Genomic DNA, 24802 nt, shown 5'->3' on the forward strand with positions numbered 1-24802 from the left:
TATATCTTTGTTTTTTATATTAAAACACACTCACAGATTTGCCTGTTTTCATCTTTTTTTTTCTTGTTTTTGTTTTGGTGCTACTGATGATTGTCACTTTACACCATCACAATAAGAGTTTCTTTATTTCTAGTTTATTTACCTCATAAATCAATGGAACAAAGGGTGAGTGAGTTCTTTTTAAGCAAAGCCACTTACTGAACCAGAACATGAGCTAAGGTTTTCTTCTACTTCAGTTCAATGTTGTATAGCTGAACATAATCTGACTGAGCCTATTGCTTTTGCATGCCTTTCAGGCTGTGCATGTTTATTGAACTATTACATTATATTATGATAAAATATTTATAATAGTACATGTTATATCTATGGGGGAGCTGGCATCGCAGAACATTCCGCTCTTACTGTACCAGCAACACTATCGTCACGTAGCCTATTCCATGATGCCATCTTAGTATATAAGCACACGTTGATGCAGTGCTAATCCTCCTCTGTTTGGTCTGTGTGAGTTGATAAAGGTGGACAGCAATGGCTAAATAAGGATTTTTTTTTCCGCTGTGTAAAAATGGGCTACTGTTAGATCAGGTTTAGGTATTATAAATTGCTTGAAAAGGTTTAGGGTTCGCAGTAAAACATTTGTGCTTGTCTTAAAATAAACTGTCTCATAACATCAGTAGCATGTCAGAGCTGTCATTTTTTTTTTTACCTAACCATAATAACAAAATAGATAATCTACAAATTATGTCAAACTAAACTACATAATTTTGAAAATCATGCTGGGTGTCATGTAAAAGAAACAAACAAACCATCATTGTCAATCTGTACCAAGCTATTCAAATTTTATAACTACTGAAGTTAATGATTTAACATAAGACCTGGCTTATCAGGCTAACACTTTCCCTCTATTGTCGGAATCCCAGTACAGTATGTAGTTGCACATATGTGAACAAATCTAATTGTCAGAGAAAGCACAATGCAGCTATGAAAAAAAATAAAATATCGCAATCTGAAACTGACCCCAGTAAAACCTCGTGTCATTTATGAAATGAAAATGCTGAAATATTTTTCTCAGTTTTTATTTCATTTGACCTAATGGTTCAAATTGTGATATTTCAGAATGCTTTTTTGTTCTGCATGTGAAAGCTAAAATCCTTAATAATCTGGATTCAACGCTTGGAAATAACTCCTGATTATGTTCACAAACATATACAAGCTATTATATGCGGTGGCATGTTTTCAGTGAAACTCTGCCCTTTATGCTTAATGAGGTCACTGGGTTAAAATGATGTCTACTGTACAAACTTCCACTAGGTCATTGCATCTAAGTTCCACCAGCACTGGTTGTGCTTGATCACTTTTATTATCTTCTCATTCATGCATGTGTGTTTATAAATAGGTGTGATGAATGACGACAGACTTTATTTCACTTTTTTATGTCTTAGGTTTTGTTCCTGCTTTATCTTCACTCTTCTGTCTCCTCCTAGAGCATATTACATTTGACAAGTATTCAAGTCCTCCAATGTTATCTTTAAAAGTACTCGAAATTATTTAGTTAAATAGAAAGAAATTGAGTGTCAAATGAGGAAATGAAAAAATAATATTCATAGGCTTATGTTTAAAAGCTCTTCAATAGTCTATTTTTTTTTCTTCTTCCTCGCAGAACAGACACATACTGAATGCATCGTGGATGTAAATAAGTTTCGGTAACTTTGACTTAAAAACGAGAGACGAGTGTTTCGCCTTTAAGAGTTAAGAAACTTGAAACCTTGTTTGCGCAACAATCAGTGCAGCTCACAGCCGCCAAAGTGTCTAGACTAGCACATGATGGTAGTCAGCCAATGGCTCCACCGCTCTCCTCGGGGGCCCCGTGTGTGCGTGTGTCTGTTTGTGTGTGTGCGTGAGGAAGACTGGGGGGTGGGGGGCGGTGGGGGGAGAAAAAGAAAAAGAGCGAGAAACGGAGAAAGAAAAGGACCTGGGTTGCAGTTTGGTTTAGATCTGAGCAGAGACGCAGGAGCGCTATTCAGTCCCGGATTGATCCTCTTCGAGTAGTTTGAGCCCGCACGGATGTTTTGTTGGGATTTAACGAGAAAGAAGTGCACTGACATCTCGAGAAGACGGCAAGGATCCTGACTTCTGGTGCATTTTCTTGGGATTAAATCGCATCGAAGTAGGCTACCTCATGCTCAATGTGCCGGTGTAGAAAGTAGATCTGAGGTTGTTAAAAGTCGGGAACTGTTTCAAGCTGCGGCTGGCCGTCTTGGGTTGAAGGCTACTGGCTTGGATTATGTTACTGAGCACATTATGTTATGTTATCATGTACTCTGCTTGTTTCATTCGCTCTTAACAAACACATAAACAGTCCATTCCGCAGTGATCCTGGATAAGAAGCCACGGTTCCACCCGCCTGCTTATTTACAGTGTAATCAGCTAAATGCATGCTTCTTGATCGGAATGCTGCAGTGCATTTTTTGCGGGGTTTTGTTGTAGTAAATGCAACAAAATAGCCTTCACTCTAATGTTGCGGTTTTGCCACCAATGCTCGTCAGTTGGCTGTGCATGCATTGCACGGCAATTCACCGTCATTAATGTTTTGCAACGACCGGAGAAGTATCTGTAGTATATCCATTCAAGAATAAAAACCCCTTCTACTTATTCAAGTTGTCGTATGTTCAGGACGAAACGCTCAGGTCTTGTGCGGCGACTCTGGAGAAGTCGTTTGATCCCAGATAAAGAAGAGGAAGATGGAAATGGCAAAACTAGTGAGGGCTGTAGGGACGATCTGTTCGGCAACAACCCAGAGAAAATTCCCAAAACGGAGTTCAGACCGATGACCCCTAGCGGGTCTCTTGTAGGGGACATAGGGGGTGTGTGCCCCGTGGAGAGCAGCGGCTTGGGGGTCACGTCGGACCAAGATGGGGGTGCGGTGTGCGTCTCGGAGCAGGGGAGCCCCCGCTCCATACAGGACAGCGAGTGCAGGACAGTGACGTGCTGCTTATTTAAGGACAGGGACCACTCCGAACTTAGGGGTCCAGAGACGGCTCAGGGTGCCAGGGATCCAGGGTCGTGTCACTTCATGCTGAGGAACCTTGGACCAGGAGACGGCGGCTCCCCTGAGGCGCAGGAGGCGATGCCACGCACGGTGTTAGAGCAGGAACTGAAGACAGCCACATACTCCCTTTTAAAAAGGCTAAAGGAAAGGGCGCTGGATACCTTACTAGAGGCGGTGGAGTCCAGAGGAGGGATGCCGAGCGACTGTGTTATGATTTCCAGGACAGAGCTGAGGATCGGTGGACATGTGGCATCCCCACAGCTGCTTGTGTGTAAAGTGTACCGCTGGTCTGACCTCCAGCACTCGGCCCAGCTCAAACCGCTCTGTGAGTGTAAGAGCTTTGGGGCTCTGGACAGTCCATCAGTGTGCTGCAACCCCTATCACTACAGCCGGCTCTGTGGGCCAGGTAAGGGCATCTGCCACACAGCCTTTCCTCTCTGACTTGCTCCTGTGGAGCAGCTGTTCCTCTTTACTTTTCATTTTTACTTCTGCATATTAAACTCATTACTCATTTCAAATGTTGCAGTCTTATTTAACGTTACATGACACCAGAAATGAACTATTGTTTGGGTTCGTTTGGTTTGCTTTCACAAACAAAAACGGAGAAAATCACCCTTTCTGCAACCTAAACAATACTAATTAGTCTTTTGGCAAGGTATGTCAGTGTCAAAACATTAATCCTGGACAGTTTAGTCTTACTCTAATGATAGCTTGAGTAAGTTTATAATACTTTTTTCCTTTTTTTTAGCATATTTATGAAGAACCTGTAACTGTCACATCTGTCTGATGTGTTTGACGCCTCCAAAAGTTTCAAAGGACTAGAAAGTAGAATCTGAACATTTAAGTGTCACATCAGCGCATCACTTATGCTGGCCTGCAGCATCTGGACCTCTCAATAAATGAGCATGTTTGTTTATATTCATGTCTTTAACAGCAACTCAGTGTGTTGCCTAGTAATACACAGCACCTGACAGCTTCAGTGTGTCTGGATATGTCAGTAGCTTCAGTGTGATTTTCAGTACGGATGTTTTCAGTTCTTCCCTCTGTTTTGAGTTATTGCCAACAGTGTATGGCACGCGTGCGATTGTTCAGACTCACTCAGAGATTTGGACCTGCTTCCATATGTCAGTTTGGTTGGTGTGAGCTCTCTAAGACAGAGCCTTCCTGACCCGTCTCAAACAAATTGAATTTTGGCTGGAGGTGGGCGTGTGATTTGGAAAACTTTAAACGCTGGGCCACTCGACCCTGCTGACCCGATGACAACACACGGTATCGTGTGTAAAGATGCAAGCATCAGTATTTCTGTCTCCTCACTGGCACAGGAGATGGATTTTCCATAACATCCAGGTTTACTAGAGCCAGCTGGCAGTGACAAGCACTTCAAAGTCATAAGTCCAACAATATCAGAATTCATATCGACCACATGTCGAAAACCGATGAGGCTTTGGCCATCTTGTTGTAGAATACTTTCCAAATTGATTAGAAGGGATTATATACAACTCGGCTTTTATGTTAATAAATTATGGTGTTTATTGGAATGAAGGGAATGCATTTGATAGAAAGTGTGACATTTGTTCCATCTGCTAATGTGGCTGTATGGCCATGCTGTGTGAGTTTCCACTAAAAGCACCAAGATGAATTGCTTGGAGAGGGAGAAAGGCACAGACCCCATATTGGGACTAAGGCTCATAGTAGACATACCTCACATGCGCTCATGCGTGGCCCGATAGAGCTGGTATTTCTTTCAGCTAGAAGGGGGGCTTTGAATCAGACCGCAATCACTAGTTTTGACAGTGTTTGTAAATGCAAATGTAAGAATTATAGATATCTCACAGAATGACACTGACTACATGAAGCAGATTTTGATTTGAAAGTAGTTTAAACCTTTGTAAGACACAGCTCAAAACATGTCCAAAAAAGTGTTTTATCTGCTGTTAAATCCACATTGAAATGATCTTAAAAAAATAAATATGTCAAAACCTTAGGTTTTGATTTGTAAGTTTTAAAGAATGAAACACAACATAATGTCAGGCAGGGAGCTTGGCTTCAAGTGGTGAGAAACTTTTCCCTTTTATTTTGCCAGGCATTACACTTTACGAATGAGATCAGTTTCAAGTTGCGCTTTAAAAGCCCTTTTGTCCTGAGGAGGTCCCCTCATGCTATTTAGGTGAAGGAGTGGTGATAATATACAGTTTGCATACTACTGGCGCCAGACTGACTAGCTGTGTATCTGAGTGACTGAGTTCAGATCCTGGCAATTACTGCCGCCACTCTTAAAGGACCCGCTGCTATTATGCTTTTCTCTTTCCCATTTTCCCTGTAGGCGAGGTCACAGTGAGCTCACAGAGTTTTCTTTCCTTTGTGCTTTCCCTCTTTGCGAGAGCTTCACTTCTTCCCTTTTTATGAGATAAAGTTGAGGTCTCTGAACACAGTGGTGTTAAAAAGCAGAGATTTACTGATATTTTTCAAACTGAAAGTTATGGTTGGACTGTGGTCACAGTTAACGACTGCTTCTGTTAAATAATATGCGCTTAAATAACAGCAACAAATGAAACAAATGTTTTCTTTTGGCTTTATTAGCTTTTTAACTAGCTTGTGAACAGAATTATTTGATTTCGTAGCGCAGACACAAAACTGTAATTGTAAAGATGGTGTCTGTTGCTCTAAGATTTAATTGAATTCAGTTTGTATCTGTGTGATGTCTTCCTTCTCCTTCTCCACTTTACCATTGAATTGAATTTAGTTAGCAACATTTCTATATGTTTCGGTCACTCTCATGCTGTATATCGACTGTGGTTATTATGCCGTGCATGAAAAAGTCAGTGTAAAGTTTGACTTACAAGACACCTTACAGTTGCCGGCAACTGAATGCTCCGCCATTTCCAGATCCTCAGGTTAATCTTCCTCGTTCCTTTTATTAGGTTACTGTATTGACATCACTATTTGTGTTACAGAGTCACCCCCACCCCCATATTCGAGGCTTTCCCCTAATGAAGAACACAAGCCACTGGGTAAGTGACAAATCACACAGACAAACTGTGGCAGCTGAAGCATGCTTTCTATATGATCCTCAGTTATTGATCTGTATTTGGATTTTTCTGGGAGTGTTTGCTCCTCTCAGGTGTGACTTGAAGCAAGGTTGTTGCACCAGTGAAATGACTTTTTAGTCATAGAAATCAAAGATGTGCAGTGCCAGTAAAGGGCATAACCGATTTGCCGTTTTGTTTGCCTGATTTGTTAGTAGTCAGGTATATTTATGTTGTGGTTAGAGATTTAATGGCATTTAACTTGGCACGGTGACTGGAAGTTTTTCTAGTTAGTTTGAGATGAGAGATATGCCAGAAAACTCCATGATGTCAGCATACCAGCCAGATCCAGTGGAGATAATAAGATGTGGGTGGTACAGGTGCAGTCAAAATGATTCAATCCTGCTCAGTATGTGTTTGCGCCACAAACTTTGTATGATCTAGGATTGTTATAAATTCCATTTGTCCAAGTGACTAGATGTACTTGATAAGTAATGACTTCCGTGTCATAATTATTGAACCTTCCCCTCTCAAATTGCTTTTTTATTGTTAGTATGTGAAACTATTTAAGATATACATAAAACCTTTGACAACTCAGTTACTTACCATTAAATTCCTTCCTTACTTAAATTCCACTTTCAGAGATGTTCGATCTAAGCAGTAAACATGGCAAGTTTAGCTATCTCAAAAGCTGAAAGAAAACCGACACACAGGAGAAACTGTGAAAGAGAGAGCTTATGATGACGCAGCAAATCTTCCTAGATGTTAAGGAAAAAACGACTGCTAAGTACAGCCCTGCACTATTGTCAAAAATTAAGAACAAAATGATCAATACTTTTTTGATCAATATAAGCCAAGTGGAAAGCAAGCAAGGATTTAAGGCCCAGAAGTGTAGCCGCACACCAGTCTCGACCAAGAAGCACATGAAAGTTGGCTTGAATGTGCAGAAAAATAAAATAAATTGAAACACCCTGTAGAGCTCTAAGGGTCTGTTTTATGGAGTGTTGAGACTAAACTTGAACTGTTTAGACCCATGGATCAGAGGCATGTCTGGAGTAAAAAGGACAACGCCTATACGACAAGATGAGCACCACAATCAGTCAAACATGGAGGTGGGTCCATCCTGTTGTGGGGGTGTTTTAGCCACCACAGGAACTTGTAAACATGACTACTTTGAAATCTACAGCCATCATGAAGAAGACTCGGTGCGTAAATTGAAGCCTGGTAACGGCATACCTTACAGGAAGATGATGATCCTGAGCGATTGTCCAAGTCAAGCAAAAATGCGAAAATGGACTCAGTCCTGCTAAGCTTTTGAGTGGTCATCGCAGTCCCTAACTCGTAAAAGCAGTGCCAACAAAAATGCCCCTAATAATATTTTTAGGAGATTGTTCAAGATCACTTAGACAAAGCGATTTAATACTGGACCTGTGAGTCAATTAATTTAGCTTCTGGGCCTTCTTGAAGGTTTTTTTTCCTTTATTTTCAGACCTTGGTAGACCTCGCAGCTGCATGTATACCAGGATGTCACCTGTTAAAAGCCTACCGATGAGGATACCAAGTTAGGGCATGGGATTGAGCCCCATGTGGTGTTTATTGTTTTGAATTTGGCATTAAATAAAGTCAGTTATGTTGGAATGAGAAGCTCACAGGTGTTGCCACTAGGGCTTGTGGGATGATAATGTGTATGAGTACACATGAGTAACCATTGTCATTGTTTGTAGAGGAGTTTCATTTCTGTTTTTTCCCCCACAGACCTGTCGGACTCCACACTGTCGTACACTGAAACTGAGGCAGCCAGCTCACCAAACATCACACCGGGGGAATTTTCAGGTGGGTGTGTTTTTACAACTGTCGTTGACCTCCAAATAAGGAGTCCCAAAATGTTTTAAACCGATGTTCGAGATTAATGATTACTGGGAGGTTATGAACCCAGAGAAGCCAGTCTGTAAATACTGAAGTCATTTATCAAAGAGGAACATCAGTTTGTTGGAGAACTTTAAACATTGTAAGAGGAGGTGGCATTTAGTTTTTGGATTTTGGATGGTCAAATGCTGTCAACGTGTTTTCATGTTTCTTGCTATGCAATAATACGTGTCAGATACTAAACTCAAGCTGTCTTTGTGTCTTAATTTTTTTAATAAGAATTTGTGACTGGCTGTTTGAAGTGTCAGTGTTGGTGAAATGATGCATCAGCCAGCATTAGCACGTGTGCTCTGTTTGATGGGAATAAAGTCTAACTGGCGATAATCTAAACTGATCGTATTCTTACTTTATTTTATTGTGATTAAAATTGTTAGTTTAGGTAATAAGCACCTTTCATTTATAGATAACGGTTAAACGTCTTCCTTTCTGATGTCTTCGGATTAGGTTGCTCGTGGTTTGGCAGAATTGTTAATTTTTTTATATTTGAATGTCTAAGTATATAGCTTTAAATCTGAGACTCCATCTATGAGTCATATAATGATTTCTGTAATAAATCACAGAGCTCTGAATGTTCCATCCTGTCCTGTTTTATTGCTTTTAAATGGTTAAATTAAGTGCTGCGGGGGGAAAAAAAGAAGTCCATAATTCTTCATAAGCGGCCTTAAAAACACATCAGTCCTGCTCTCTGCATAGAAGTTGAGTGCAGGACAATAGTTTTATATTTAAGTTATACTTTATTCTTTCACATTAAGGATCATCACAATTGGTACAAGCTTTAAAGATAAAGGCTTCATTGTGAGTGGTGCAGAGGTTCAATGGGGCGTGTGCATTGGCTTTAGAGCTGGCCTCCCCTTTTCTGTTTTTCTTTCAGAAATATTTGAGTGGGATCAAACTGTAATAAGATCCAAGCTCACCCTGAAACAGACACACACACATACGCATAGTCGTCCGCAGGCATGTGTGCAGACACTCACACGCACAACTTTATCTAGCCTGTCTGAAAGTGGGCTGCAGAGAGGGTTGGGTGTACAGAAATGGAGTTGCTCCTGTGAATGGGGCCACACCAAAAGAACTGAGTGGAAACTCTCTTGTCGTCTGATTTGAAATGAAACACTCCTTTCTCGTGGGGAACAGTGAACATGTCTCCCATTTCGCTTCGTGCAAGGGTCACAGCCGGCATGCGCAGTATCATGTGGACAGGGACTCAGAACCCTTATTTTGAGGCACGCAGAGACCAGTATTTCCTGTTAAAGGGTCTGCAATGGCTCAGGGGTCTAAGGAGCTGAAATGGCTACCTGGCAGAGAAGTATTCAGTCAGCAAAGGCCCCCTCCTCCCCAGCAAACACAGGCTGTCACCACCTCAGCATGGCCCGGCGACACTCCCTGAGTCAACAAATGAGGGGCTTGTCAGAGCGCGCACCACAATTCCTCAGAGACTCTGGTAAAGGAGGATCTAGACATGCTGGGCTTTGGTTTCTTCCAAGTGTATCACTGTTTGTACAGGCCAGGCCAGATCACTCTGCATTTGGACTTGCAAAAGAGAATGACCAGTACTCTGTGGGGTGCTTTTCATAACTGCGACCTCATTTGTTTTGCCAGTTTGAGTCTAATGTTATATTTACATTGTATCATGTTCTTTGGTCTGGATACAGAAGAGTGAAGTTGAGTAAAACATACTATTAGCATTTATCCATGATATATACTATCCAGCAAAGCAAATTCCATCATAGGACTAATAGCACCAATGCCTCCATATTAAGCATGTAGATAAGCTTTAAAATACAGCTCTGTAATACATATTGTAACATTATCCTGTGTCGAACTTGCTGCGACCTAAAGATGACTTTCTCCGTGAATCGCTCTCGTGCTTCGGTTGATAGAGTGTCTGTTTGTAACCAGAGTTGTATGAGATCCAGACTCCACCCATCACGGACCAATAAGTAAACCTCTTAAAAGCAAGTCTGGGGGGCATTGGCTGGGTGGGGTGTAGTCAAATAATCAGCTACAGTTTGTAGCCCTAGGCTACAGAAATACCCACTGAGCATTCTTCTGCATCACACAATGGCAGCAAAACAGATCGGAACTGGTTGGTGTGCCAGATAAGCTTGCTCTACCACTTTTTAAAGTAGAATTTGAATTGTAGTTCTTCCTATTGAGTGCTTTGTTAGAATGTGATGTGCTATTAAATAAGCGTTGTGGAGTTAATGTCAGCCGATTTAAGTGCTGATATATTTGTCTGATCCCAGTTGCTTAAGCTAAAGGTTCTTATTAATGCATTCTTAAAAAGCTTCCTCATGTGCACGTTACTGTATCCATGGCTTGTGTAATTTTATACCTCCAGATCTTGTGGGGTCACAGACATTTGGACCATTCTCTGGGATTTATTTAAACGTGGCTGTGTCACATTGTTAACCCCACCAGGTTCTCTGTGATGTCAGTTTATATCATGAGTGGGCCCAACTTTCAGCTTCGGGACCCTGGATATAGTATACTTAAGAGTGTGAAGGAATGTGGTTTTGCTGGTGCTGCCCTCCCAGTTTGCCTGCACACCCCTCTCCTCATAGCCAGGGCCTCGACATGCAGACATCAGAAAGAAGCTCTTTGAAGCAGGTCTCATTGCTTCCTGTATGACTGTCTGAGGGGTTTTTTCTACACATTGACTTTATGTCCGTCATTATGTCTGACATCAGGGGCTCTTTATGTTTGTCACTGCTGCAGGCCAGCTGTTGCTATGACTGTTAAGGAGGCAAAACAAGATGTTTTGTGCAGTTACATAAGGTTTTTAGTCATATGTGTTTCTTAGACTAAGCCACACTGCTTGTATTTACTACCAGCTTACCAATATTTATGTGAAGTACTGAAGAACTTCCTCCCGGTTCAGAGTGTTCTGACAGCATGGCTCCAGTAAGCCTACATTTATCAGCCACTAGAGGTTGTGTCCTCAATCAACCCAGCGGAATTTGTCAGCGTAACACTTTATGTACACGATCATGCTGGTGTGAGCTGAGATCACAGGTGTGAATGGATGGGCTCCCTCTGACTTTTGGGTCAAGTGACCAGAGGACAAGCAGGGTGATATGACTCACAGTCCCCCCCTTTTCTTCCACTTCCTGGGAATGACGGGAAGTTGGCGGGTAGAAGTGGAAAGATTTAAAGTTCCGAGGACAAAACAGAAGGCCGTCGCACTTCTGGAGAAGAGAGGGCATCGGTAGGTAGATTGGGAGTCCTCACAGTAGGACCTTTGATGTTTCTCTGGGTATCTCCTCTGCAGACAGTCACTGTGTCTGGTCCACTCAGGTGTAGACTAATTCCTACAGGCAGAACAAACGGTTGGTAGATAAATAGGAGGGGGTTGAGATGGCGACAAATAGTTTTTAGAATTTACAGCATACAGTACACAGGAGCTGAGACTGCAAATAAGCATCTTTAATGCTTCTGTTTATATGTCTTCAATACTATTTTTCTTCCTCAGTGTCCTCATATGAGTTGAGACACATACATTTACACGGTGGAGCTAAGTAAATTAAGTTGTGCAATCAATACTAATCACACTTGCCTGTCTGTGTCAGGAAGAGGCGATCACTAAGCATCAAACCATTCCCTCTGTCTGTGTCAGAGACGGTGGAAATGCAAGGGCTAATTAGACAGTACAATCAAGGCATGTGATTCTTCTCTTGATTAAAGCAGATTAGACTAGACCCAATACTTGTTGATCTGCCTTTGTAGGCATGTGATTCCACTTCTTCGAGGATATAATTGAACAGCATATCCACTGAACACATTGACTTGAAAAAGATTTGGAATAGATCGCAGCTCTAAATTTCTCTGAAAAGTCACATTGTCATCTTCATGTTAGACCATCTGTTTATTTCATTGCAGTGACCTCAGTATTTTCGTCTTTCTGTTTTTCTTTTCTGAGTTCAAGTTTAATCCTGAGTGACATACTGTTGGCACTTTCCTCTGAATGTTAAAGAAACTGTCATCCTTCACCTCTGTCCTATGTGCATATCTTAGAAGAAGCGGAATGTTGAGTTTACACACTTTGTAAATCCTGCCGTGCATACATCTAGCTGCACTCCGACTGTCAGAGTGGGGTTGAGATGGTCAGAGTCGGACAGCGCCCTGGTCTAATGTAGCTACATGAGCGTGTCAGCCATGTCCTTTCTCTCCTTGAGGCTTGAGCCCCTTCCTCTATCCTACACACCCTGAGTGATACAGCCCGGACTCATCTCCCCCTGAAACCTGGCGCATGGCCTCAGGTTTCTACCGCAGCCCCGAGCCTTCCCAGTGCCTGGCCGCCCACAGTCCCTCAGGAGCCCGAATGCTCCAGGATACGGGATGTGGAAATAATGTGACTCGAGTGCTTCCACTCTGCCTCCCGAAATCAGGTTTTGCGGATTGTTTATTTGAGGGGAAGGAGGCCTCAGACAAACATCCTGTTTTAAAAAGCTGCCTGGGTTTTGTAGCAGCGCAGGGCGGTGAATTGCCCCTTTGACAGCGGGGGGAGACTGAGGAATGTTGAAGAGAAGGCCAGCATCTCAGGGGACGTGAGGGGGCTCTCCTCACCCGTTTGTCATGTCCAGTTTGCAGAGTCCATTTTAAACTGGGGGCAGAGGGTTGGAACTACACATCCTGAAGGGTCTTGTGCTCTGTTCTCTCTGTGGCGGCGTAGGGCCCACAGTCCTTGTCTCAAGTATCCGTTCCTGTCCTGGGAGGCTGGCTTCCGTTTCCCCTTACGTAATACACATACACAGAAAAAAGAGATGTTGATAAGAGCGATAAGGCCATTTTTCATTTTCCCTTTCTCAGCATTGTTAGACTGCGGTGTGTTTGAAATCTGCTATGAGCTTTTCTGCTTGAGTTGGGTCATGGAGGATCCTCAGTCAAGTCGTTGTGACCCACTGGTTCATGAATGTAGTCCATGAATTTTCATTTAGTCGTTATTGTTGCAGTGAATTTTGTGTCTCTTAGACATTAAGATTGACATCTTTTATGTTCCCAGTAATGCAAAGACATCAGACTGTTTTTGTTTTGTTTGTTTTTTTTAAACACTGATTTGTTTTGCAGTCAGAACTTCCAAGACAGGTCCTGGATGCGGTGAGGTAATATGACCTCTACGTGCAGAGTGAAAGCCATGCTAATCTAAAGCAGTCCTTGGAGAGGCCTGAAACCCCTTACATGTCAACAGAAAGTCACTTGCTGAGCTTACTATTTATCTGTCTGCGCTTGGCAAGCCAGTGTGGTGCCAGTGCTCCTGGGCGTTTGACTAACTTCTGAAGGGCTCACAGATAAAGATAAATCCTCATACATGACTGTGAATCTTACCTCACAGTGCTGTGCTTGTTTTTTGATTTACAGAGCACTGTGCTTGGTTTGAAAAAGGTAGCCTGTGTTTCATTTTAGGGGTTGCCACACAGAGAGAAAGTGCCCTCGGTAGAAATAACAGGAGGTGTGCTCAGGTGCGCTATAATTTTTGCTCTATATTCTACCTCAGCAAACAAAGTGAGTTGGCTAATCTTGACGTGGGCTCAGGGAGGGCTGCTGTTGCCATCTTCACTCCCCTGACACTGCAGAGCAGCGCCCGCCTCCACCAATAGGGCCATTCATTCAGCTCAGGGCACAGGGTTACAGCAACAAATAAAGAGTGTGCAATGTCATTAAATATGTATGGAATGTCCAACTGTTAGTTTAGCATTTTCGTGTGCCTCCCCTCAAAGCTGAGAGAGGGAACAATACTCCATTTGAGCTTGCCTCTGTAAACGCGTTAGCCTTGCTTCGCCTGGCATGGACATGTGAAGGAAGTGCCACATGTGGATGCAGTTTTTATTTTCTGACCATTTCACCCACAATTATAAATCCAGACACTGGCCTTGGCTAGTTATGATTTAGGTCTGCTATGATTTAGGCCTGTGGCCTGATTGCTGGCAAAAATAGATTTAAGATTTTTTTTTTCTTCCCTTCCTCCCCAGAGGAGCATTGACAGTTGTGCCTGAACCTATGGCTGTCAGTATTTTTGAAACTCAGAATAGCCAGTGCATTCTTTGAGCCTGCAGAATGCCGTGTGTGGATTAGCTGTGGAAGCCTGTGTCATTCAACATCTCGACACAAGCCTTTTACAGCTCGAGGGAAAGGATAGAAGCTCATTGTCGATTGTGAAGTGTAAACTCCCAGTTTGTCAAAACATGGTTAATTCTTGTACACATTTAAGTTGAGATGCAAGGAGTTGATTTTTTTTTTTTTTTAGTCTTGCCTTATCTGGAACATGATCTTCTGGAACTATATCTTCATTCCACTCCCTTGTCCTAACATGGGACCAAGTATGATAGATATAATCTAGTGCCTCTGTTCTCGTTCCCAAAAGGAGATACCTTTTAAATCGGACTAGAAAAGCTTCATTCAAGCATAAACTTGACAAAGAAAGTTGTGCTCGGCGATCACGTTTTGCAAGTAGCAGTTATGATAAGTTGTAAACATGTTTATGTTAAAACTCTCATTGATTGCGTTCCCCGGGGGGAATTATCTCTACTTTTTCATGTGTGCTTTGCTTATCTTCATTTGTGTGCATTTCTAAAGTCTTGGCGGTGTGGCTCAGTACGTGCAGTCAGGCTGTCGCATTTCAGGGTACGGTTTAGATTAGAGGTCTGGCTGTAGCTTCCCCCTCTTCCCCTGTCTGTGACTGCCAACACATAATTTACTTAATGAAATCCTGCCATTCCCTTTAGCTTCAAGATTTTTTGCAGATGTTGACAGGGGAGGACTTTGTGAATTATTGGAAATGTTCACTCCTGCATTTTTAATGAATGTCTTGCTTGTTGTGAACGGGCCGACTTGTCAGAGATGGGGGAAACAGTTGTCTTTGTTTGGGGAGCTGGTGTCTGGATGCCCGCGGTGGAGCAGTGTGGGTTACAGTCGAGCAAGTGTTGTGATTGAAACAGAAACTCTGGTGCCACATTATCCTGACAGAACACATTCTTCTCACAGGGTCTGATCCACTGGGCCAATCAATAGAAAACCATTGTTTGAACAGCAACTCTGTCCATCATAGCTGCACCACCTCCCAGCCCAGTGGAAACCAAATACCCACCTTTCGCCTTAAATTAGTCTGACTAATATAACTCGTAATAATAAAGTTCTTTATTATTCTTCATCTGAAACTAAACCTTTAATGTAGCTTGTGGATGTAGGCTAGCTAAAGTCAGTTTCTTTCCACAGTGTCGGCTCTTGCTTTTTCCAGAACTTCCCAAACCTTCTCTTGTGACATGTGAGTTGGTGAGAATTAACGTAAATAAAAAGGTCATAAAGGACAAGACCGAAAGCAACCTTTTTGCTACTTCCCGCTCCCCAACAGTCCCAACGCAAGTAGGAAGTTTGGAGGCAGAGCGAGGGAAGGGGTTCAAGAATGTTCTCTACAGGGTCTTCTCTACTCAAACACTTCAGCCTGCTAAACACACACATTCAAAGTTACACACACAAAAAGATAGCTTGTATGAGAAGGTGAAAGAGCACAGCCACCCAGCAGGATGTTCACCAAGTGTTTTGCTTTTGATGCTCACTCAGACTCGGCTTGCCTTTGAGGCTGCCTTTAGATATGACATATTCACAAACATCCCCTACAGTTTTTGCACAACTTTTACATCCCATGAAATTCTCTCGCAGGCCTCACTTGGATTCCAACCATCACTTGTGCTCTATGTCTTCGACATACTGCAGAGCTTCGGAGGAAGCGTGGAGGAAATGAGCAGCACATTTTCTTTACTGAAAAGAAAAAATAGAGCTTTCTCCTTCAAACTAGGAGCCTCACTCATTCGCCCAGACGGCTCCACCACATTAGCTTCCTTAGCTTCCTGTGCTTTTTACACCCTCTGTTGTTTATTGATTTAATTTATGGATTCTGTTAGTTATCTGCTATCTAGGGCACAGCACTTTTCCTCCCTCATGGGGTCATCCCGAAACAGAAACGGAGGGAAAGTGAGGAGGAAGTGGATGACAATGTAAAGCATTCCCATTGTGACCAGAAAGCCTTGGTGACTGGATTCAGTTTCTTGGGCTCCCACAGTGTTTTCTCACAGTACACATCTCTGTTTCTGTATCTCTCTGAGCAGAGAACAGTCGGACCTCAGGGAGAAAAATCCATAGACAAGTAACAGCAGCTCCAGTTAGCATGTCTGTCTGATAAAGCTGACTTTGATGGCAGTGATAGTCCCGACGCCAACCTAAATGTGGCCTGTACACTCAGCCTGTGGGAGCCATTGATTACTGAGTCAACCACATTCTGAGCACAAGGATAGACATAGCTTTTGATTCAGCTCCTCTTTTCTTATTTAGTTGTAAAAAAAAAATGGTATAGTTCACACCCACACACAGGTGCACACACAGATCTCAAAATCCCCACCCCACTAAGCTTGAGCCTATCAGTTTGTTGGTGGAGTCTAATTGCTGGAGGAGAATCTAACCCCTGGCACAGGATTACAGAATTCTGCTCTCCTCCCCTGGACTGCTCCACGTAAAAAGACTGGCAATGTTATTTTTTTCTTTGTTTTCTCTCTTCTTTTCAGCAAAGTTTCAGAGGAATGGGTGCACCTCTGCTCCCTGCTCTGGATTCGGAAAGATGAAGTGTAATGGGGGTGGCCCCGGAGCTTGGTGGGGAGATGTTAGCACGGAGGGGAAGCTGTTGTTTGTCTGCCTGTCCCTGACACTCGGCCTTCCATTCATCTCACTCCAAGGCTGCAGAGCTGTGTTTACCCCGGGGGTAGCTCTTTTCTGCTTCTCCCCCTTGCTTTTCATCCTGTCTTTAAAAGCATTACTGGATGATCATCAAGGATTGCCATTGAAACTTTCAAGCCTTCATTTTTGTCTACTTAGCGGTAATTATTAAGTCTCATTTTTGAGTGCTAGGAGCTCATTGCAGAAATCTGCTTTCACCTGTGTTGACCAATTGTATTTGATGTCAGTTAGTGCTCTGTGAATGGCCTGTTGGTCCCTGACGTATATATGGCATATATTATGATAGTTTTTTTCTGTTTGTTTCCATAAAAGTCTACAGTATCTTCAGTAATGGATATGTAACTGAGAACAGTTATTCATGTTGTGCATTTACTTTGACGCAGCCCCGTATCTCCACTATTTTCACTCAACATCCTTAATTACGATCTTTTTTCAAAACAAAGAAACATGAGGAGGTTATCATGTAGTACTCATAATTCTTTTGTAACTGTAAATATGTTTTGCTCATCGTACTTCATCCACCATTTTTTTGGAAGCTTCACCTTGTAGAGGAATATCTTTATGTTTGAGTTTATCTTCTTTTACTTTTCCTTCTCCAACGTGGGCGATCTTGGTGTTCTCTCATTTTTTCATGTTAAACCTGGACCACTTGCAGCTAATATTTCTGTCCTTTTTGCACACTTGAGCCGCGATGTCTCTGTTCGCCGTCCAACAAAGACCCATCTGTGTTTGTTGACAGATCTGATGTCCTCCAATCAGACGACAGGGAAAGAGAAAAATCAACATGTTCTCATTGTTCCCATGGAGCTGACGTCTTGTTATTAGTCAAACTCTGCACACCGAACTCTCAGTGATGTTCTAGCATTAGTTAGATATCTCTGTTTACATTGTGATTTTACTTCCACGTGAGCTATGTGCAGATGGGGGTGTTTGAGGTTGCTTTCAACTCACAAAAGTGAATGAGTGTGCTTGTTTTCATATAGTTTGAGTGTTTGATCTGTTTACTTACTTCTTGATCCTGAAAGGAAAGCTTCACACAGCATGTCCTTTTCAAATACACCAGCCACAGATTTCTGTATCTCCCCTTCTTTTTTACACTAACGACATAAGTTTGGTTACGTAAGGCATTAGGCTAAATTAATTCCTGCATGTGTTCAGATCATTGCCTCCTGGCCGCAGTAACAGGAAATGTAGTGTCCGTACCGAGTTGACAGCCTCTGAGATTGACACTAAGAGGAGAGGCTTTTGAGAATAAAATAACAATAATAACATGCGCTACTATTCTAATGGGTAAACGGAGCTGTTAAAAGGTGGCAGGGTTAAATGGATGCAGAGAACTAGTAATTGCTCCCAGCCGTCATTGCTCCGCCCTTAGCAGACCCTTTGAAAGCCCGACATGGAGTCAAGAGAGTTGGATGTCCACATTGTGGTCAGAGGGGAGGAAGACACGCCTTTACTTCACTGCCTCATGTCTCAACTTTAAAGTTTGCTTCCAGCTTTGCGCTGGCCTGTTTCTCCATCACTCAATGGTCTTATACTACTAATTAAAGCGTCATAGTCTCTTAAATCAGTTTGGAAAATATAGTTAAACATTTACAGAGCATCCAAACATGGCTGTGGAGGATGAAATTCTGAAAACACTGTGTTGGGAGGAGCATGCGACTTTGTAGAAACAAGGCCATGATGACGGCATACCTGAGGATGGCAGGAGTGAAAGCTACTGAATAAAATGAGATGAAACACCTGCTGTGGATACACAATTTTATTTTTATTTAAAGAGAAATAAAATGCTTTAAACATTTTGTAGGCTGAATGGAGATGTGTTCTCTGAGCCATCAACTCAGTATCTCTAATGCACAAAGTCAGGAAAAATACAACAAACTTGCTGGCTGATTTTTAGCCAAGTCCAAACAGACAGATGTGCACAAAGGCACACACGTAGATGCTAAACACAACAGAGCAACAGGAAAAGGCCTGGCTCACAGTGTGCTCATTGTGTTCCATCAGGCTTAACATAAAATACATTTCTAACCTTTGTCCTGCTCATTCCTCCTCCTGGTCCTTGCAGTCTTACCGGCTATTTTCGTTCCAGGCAGTGTGTGAAAACTCTATAAAATTAAAGTTATTTTTCCTTTATTCTTTTCATCCAAAAGAGAGGAGATATTAGCCATTTGGCCTTTGTGTCTGTGTGCACAGTTTCAAAGTGAGTTTACCTTGATGTGTGGGCTCCATTTGATTTGAGACAATAGAGGGCCATAAACGAGTTGGGGCTGAGTTCTTTGTGTGGCCGAGCCATGCTGCAGTAAAAGCTGAGCTCAGAGCAGAGGAGCTGGAGTGTGGAATTCACTAATGGCACATGCATGTTGGGGCCCCTGAAGAGAGGGGGTCATTTCAGCCATCAGTGTGTGCGTAAACACACAGAGAGCCTGTCTGCAGCCCCCCCCCCACCTCCACACATCGCTACTCACTCAGTCACTCTTTTCCTCCCCCATCCATGACAAAGTGCCTTGAACCAGCAAGCGTTTTGTCTGTGCAAGTCTGGTCAACGTTTTGCTAATCTTTGTATAAACTTTACTAGTATGGGTCACTCAGCAGAAAGGTTTAGTTGGGTGGGAGGTGAGCTAGGCATTTTGTTGCTGCGTGGATCCGCAATGCTCCACCTTAAAGGCGTTTGTTAATGGGGCGGGCGGTCATTAAGCCCTGAGAGCAGAGAGACTGAAAGGAATGGGGCCACAGGCCCAGGCTTTAAATCCTCTGTGCCAATAGACTCTCTGAAGCAAAATAATGGCATCACTCTGTGTGTGAGTTAATGGGAGCTGATAGCATGAAGGCTGGGGGGTCAGCAGGTCACGGGCTTGTGCTAAGTTGTCAGGGAGCTGAATGCCGTCCCTGGGCCCACAGCAGGGGGAAGAGCTGGGTGGAGGGGGAGGGGGACCCCCTGCCTGGCCTTCTCCCGTCACCCCCACTCTTGTGGAATGTGAGGAAGACGAGAGAAGAGGAGAAAGGGGCTCCCCTACTCACCAGGAGTGCAGGGCGAAGATTGGGATGTGAGATCATAGAAATCTGTCCGTTTCATTCTCCTCCTCGTCATCCACCGGCCTCTGTCCTCTCCTCGTACCACATATTTTATGAGCAGTATAACTGTAGGACAGCTATGAGCAGCTTCTGAGAGCAGTCAACAGTGTGTCTGTGTGTGTGTCTCCTCAGTATGGTAAAGATCGAAGTCTACCTAGGGAGCAGTAACTCACATTGGAGTGCTGAGAGCTGTCACTGAAAAGAGTTCACAGGCTGCAGCCATGAAAACTGAATTAAGAAGCTGATTTACGGAGCAGAAATGTTTAGAAACAAGATGCCAGCTTTGTTCCACTGCAACAAGAAAAGAACTGATGAAAATGTGCACGGGCTGAAAATAGAATTTTCAAAAAGTTTTGATTCATTTTTTTAATTCAGCCTCTATTTGCTATACTTGCGAGCTTGCTTCTGGTTTTCAGTTGGAGGCCCAAGTGTAAATGTCATTTCTTTTTAGTAAACATGATCTATTTTGAAAGTGCAAGAGTGAGCAGCAGTGAGCGCCTGTGCTGGGTGGTCAGTGTTTAATCATTACAGTGCCCTCTTGAGACAGAGTGAGGAAGTGCAGGTCTTCAGATGGATTGACCTCACTACACCCTCAGGATATCTATAGTAGCCCCCACGTGCATGGGTGTTTGTGAGTGTGAGTGTGTGTGTGTTGGACAGACGAGCATGCAGTGGTATTTATGCAAGGCTTAGATTTCAATACAGTGCCTCCTTCAGTATTTATAGTGTGGCCATCTGCTCTGAACAATAAAAAGAGATAGTTAATCCCTTAAAACTCAACCCTTCCTTTTTACTAGCCCTGTTTACTTTTGTTTATGTTTTGTTTAATGACCGTGTCTCTGCCTCCTCTAGATGCCAGCATGTCGCCCGATGCCCCCAAGCAGAGCCACTGGTGTAATGTGGCGTACTGGGAGCACCGCACTCGCGTGGGCCGCCTCTACACAGTGTACGAGCACTCCGTCAGCATCTTCTATGATCTACCTCAGGGCACGGGCTTCTGCCTGGGCCAGCTCAACCTAGATCACCGCAGCGCCACCGTTCAGCGTACACGAGGCAAAATTGGCTACGGTATCCTCCTCAGCAAAGAGCCGGATGGCGTTTGGGCTTATAACCGCAGTGAGCACCCCGTATTTGTCAACTCCCCTACTCTGGACGTGCCTAACAACAGAACTCTGGTTGTGCGAAAAGTGATGCCAGGTTACTCCATCAAGGTGTTTGACTATGAGCGTTCGTACCTTCTGAGGCACACCACAGAGGCTGACTTCCAGGATGGACCCTATGACCCCAACAGTGTGCGCATCAGCTTTGCTAAGGGCTGGGGCCCCTGCTACTCAAGACAGTTCATCACCTCCTGCCCCTGCTGGCTGGAGATTCTCCTCAACAACCATAGATAACACAGATGGACCCCACAAACTATCCCAAATATCATCTACCTAGATTTAATATAAAGTTTTATATATTATATGAAATATATATTATACTTGTAAATACGGAGTCATTTTTACAATGTAATTATTTATGTATGGTGCAATGTGTATATGGACAAGAGGAAAAAAAACGGAAAATGCACTTTGGCTTATGTATTTTATATATGTATGTATGTTGTATACATATATATATAAATATATATAAAGATAAAGATTCTTTCAATACCAACTTGAGAAATTATACAGCAAAATTAGGATGAGCCTGGATTTGGTGTATAGTTTTCATATACTATTAATATCCAGACAAAAAGCTAACACCATTCACACATTGATAATAAAGTATTCGCATAATGATTCTGTTTGGTCTGCATCATTAGCTCTGTTCATCACAGTCAATATCTTTCTATATTTTCATTTTTCTGTATACTTATGTGCCAATGTAATTTGGGCCGCAACATACTCTACTCTACTCGCCTACTTGATTTCCTCACAGGAGCCATCACAAAGTACACATTTTACAATATATAATTATGTGGCAATTTGCTTCATTGGCCGAAGGCTGAGTAAATGTTCGAAAAAATCAGGGTTTGACTTTTCCTTGTGCTCATACCAGAGGCAAATGCTTACTGCGATCAATGGCATGGTATCTGCATTAGTTGTGGGCATCAAGGAGTGACTGAAAAAAACTGCAGATAACTGATGACATGTATGTTTCAATGGAAACCACGGTATCAAGTTCATAATTACATTTTAAGATGAGCTGGCCCAACTGATCCAGATGTCCTTTAGGTCCTGAGGAGCCCCAGTAACGAGACTGTGAGGAGCAGGGTAGTTAAAGACAGTGTAGGGAGAGATGATGAAACTACTCAGTCTCAGCTCAGAAGTTAGGCCGTACTTCCAAAGATATTCCTTCTTGAGCACGTTACTGTAAACTAGATCATTTCACAATGGACTTTGTTCTAACTGAGCTGGGATGCAGCACCCTGAAACCACCACAGTGATCCTGGAATGTGTGCAGAGAAACCAGGAAGTTTTACAAGCCTGCTGGAATCTTAAAAACTGCAGCCAAACTGGATGTGGTTTCGCTGGCTTCCTTCATAATTGCTGGTGTTGGGTTGTCAGGTTGGCGGCGATGGTAGAGAGAGGAGGGGTGCAGAGGTCTCTGCCAGCATTCAGAAAAAGAGGCATTCAGTGACACTCTGATCCCGATGAGTGCTGAACTTTTTATATATATGTGTGTGCGTGTGTTTTAAGTAGGTTCTTTCAGACATCAGGGTGATATTTTTTAAGTTTGTGAATGGCGGATGAAAGAGGTTCTCTTTCATGACAGTTTGTCATATTTTTGTGGAAAACACTCCTCTCAGATTGTGAGTGCTGCTGAGTGCAGTGTTTCTGTCCCTCGCCTCTTCCATAAAGGCTCAGACAGCCTCCTTTAGGCCTGCTGCCTGTCTGGAGCCAAGAATATGAAGAGTTCAAACAGCAGAGAGGAGTGGCTCCACTCCGCCTCTGTCTCTGCCTCCACTCTCTTCCTTACAACTGGGGGCCATTATCCTGCTCCTTTGTGTCTCTGTTATGGGAAAAGGGCCCACATCACCACTGGAGAGGAACCGACACACAATTATATGGGGTGGCGAGGAGCTAAGACTCATAGTGAGTAGATTACACAAGCCACCACAGAGTGTATGAGAGGGGGTCTAATTAGACAGGGCTGGGGAGAGGCCAAGCGACAATACAGCATCCACCGTGGCTGCTTCTCAGGGAAGGCGCCTGCTCTGCTCCCGAGCTGTCATAGTTGTGGCAGGACGACTGTAACTCCGGGCAAGATGGGTTGAAGGGGAAAAGCCATGTAAGCAGTTCTGTGTGCTTCATGAGTGTAGGAATGTTATTGATTAGCAATTTTTTTTCTTTTTTTTCTTTTAAGTCTTTGTGTCTTTTAGGCCCCAAAAAACTACCGCCATTTTATTCCATTGTTAACAATGCGCTTAACTGTGGGTGCAGCTTTTTATTGATTGTAAACGGATGTCAGAGAGAGGGCTAAATTGTTGCTACCTCTTGCAAGAACACAAACAGTCATCACTCTTTGTATGATTCATGTGGGTGTCCCTACGTTTGTGTTTCGCTGCTTACTGAGTGAGCGGACAACTGCTTTTTAAAGCTCTGAGTTTTGAAACCCTGTTATTATGGCTTCTGTCCTGCCAAAGCCTCAGTACATTCTTTAGAAAGTATATTCTTGCCTATAAGCCTCCCCTAAACTCTTATTCCCCTTGTTCAGTGTTTGAAACAAAGCAGGTCTGATAATACATCTGCAATGATATCCCCTTGTTAAATGTGAGAACAGTGACAAGGAATAATCTCAAGTTTAAAACAGACCGAGTTAGAAAGTCATCTGAGCCAGGCAGATGTGGAAGCCATGTAGCTTGCAGCTTCTACTGATGACCCTGTCCTGCACATCTGGCCCCAGTAAAAGCACAGTGAAGTAATGGCACCTTTTCAAATGAAGAGAGATTACACAGAGTGCCCAGAACGCTTCCTGCTCTCTGTCTCTCATGAACGGCGGCCCACGGAAGTCCTCTCACCTTGGCTGAGGGTGTTAATTACAGCTCCTCGCAGCTGCCATGCTCGCCACTTACTGGGCGTGCTGGCACATGCGAGCACGCAGGGGATCCACGCTCTCAGAGAGGATTATGGGCTAACACACAGTGCAAGATGGGGAAAAGAAGGCTTATTCTTTTGGGTACTTTTCTACTTTTAATAGGCTGAATTAAAGACAGCAGATGAAAAGTGGCATGACTGATGCGTCTTTGCTTTGGTGCTGGACTGGCTCATAGGTATGTTTTGTCTAAACCGCCATATCACGCAGTTTTTGATACTTCATACTTAAATGTGTTGCTAAATCTGGCTTCCAAAGCATAACTTTTGTTTGTACCTCCTGAATGGCAAACCATGATTCTGCTTCTGTGCTGCAGGCCTCTAACCGAGCCTGGAATAGGCCATTGAGTAAGCATTTAGGTGGTTTTTCAGAAGCCAAAAGCAGCCTCGTCCTGATGCTCCTCTGCAGATCCCACCCTCCCTTCGGTAATTACAGGGTGCACAGGGGCCTCTCTGACGTACGAAAAGGATTTATTTTAGTGAGTTTCCACAGAGGTTAAAAGAATGCCACAGTGTGAGTGCACGCACGCACCAACACACACCCCTAGGCTCAGTTCTGACAGCATTTATCACCCGCCTGTTGCTGCCCCTCCAACTCAAACCGTAAGAGCACTGTGGCCCTCATTGTGGCAGGTATATTTGATGTTTTAAAATCGGAGTTAGCATGTTCAACTTATCAGCTGTTGAATGTAACTTCAGAAGATTTACAGTAAATGCTCCTGTCAGTCCTCATTTGTTTGCATTCTGCCTCTGAGAACTTAAAGGTTGAGTCAAACAGAGTGAAGTCACACTCTATCTTTACTTCTACACACTCAACCTGACTGAAAACAGGCGTTTCTTTCTTAAGTGCACACAGGCGTGACAATGCTTGCTTTCTCTAGCTTAAACTAGGATGTTTTTTTTCCTTAAAATCAGAATTCCTCTTCCAT

General features: G+C 43.2%; 1 protein-coding gene across 1 annotated transcript; it reads left to right on the plus strand.

The window, feature by feature from the left end:
- Positions 1-1940: 1940 nt before the first annotated feature.
- smad6b (SMAD family member 6b) lies at positions 1941-21578 on the plus strand. The gene is made up of 4 exons (XM_075469950.1): positions 1941-3452; positions 6001-6057; positions 7828-7905; positions 20650-21578. Exons 1-4 carry the CDS (start codon positions 2663-2665, stop codon positions 21189-21191), a joined length of 1467 nt encoding a protein of 488 aa, XP_075326065.1. The 5' UTR covers positions 1941-2662; the 3' UTR covers positions 21192-21578.
- The last annotated feature ends 3224 nt before the right edge of the window (positions 21579-24802 follow it).

The sequence above is a fragment of the Odontesthes bonariensis genome, chromosome 7, assembly GCF_027942865.1.
Source record: "Odontesthes bonariensis isolate fOdoBon6 chromosome 7, fOdoBon6.hap1, whole genome shotgun sequence".
In the NCBI taxonomy this organism is placed as follows: domain Eukaryota; kingdom Metazoa; phylum Chordata; class Actinopteri; order Atheriniformes; family Atherinopsidae; genus Odontesthes; species Odontesthes bonariensis.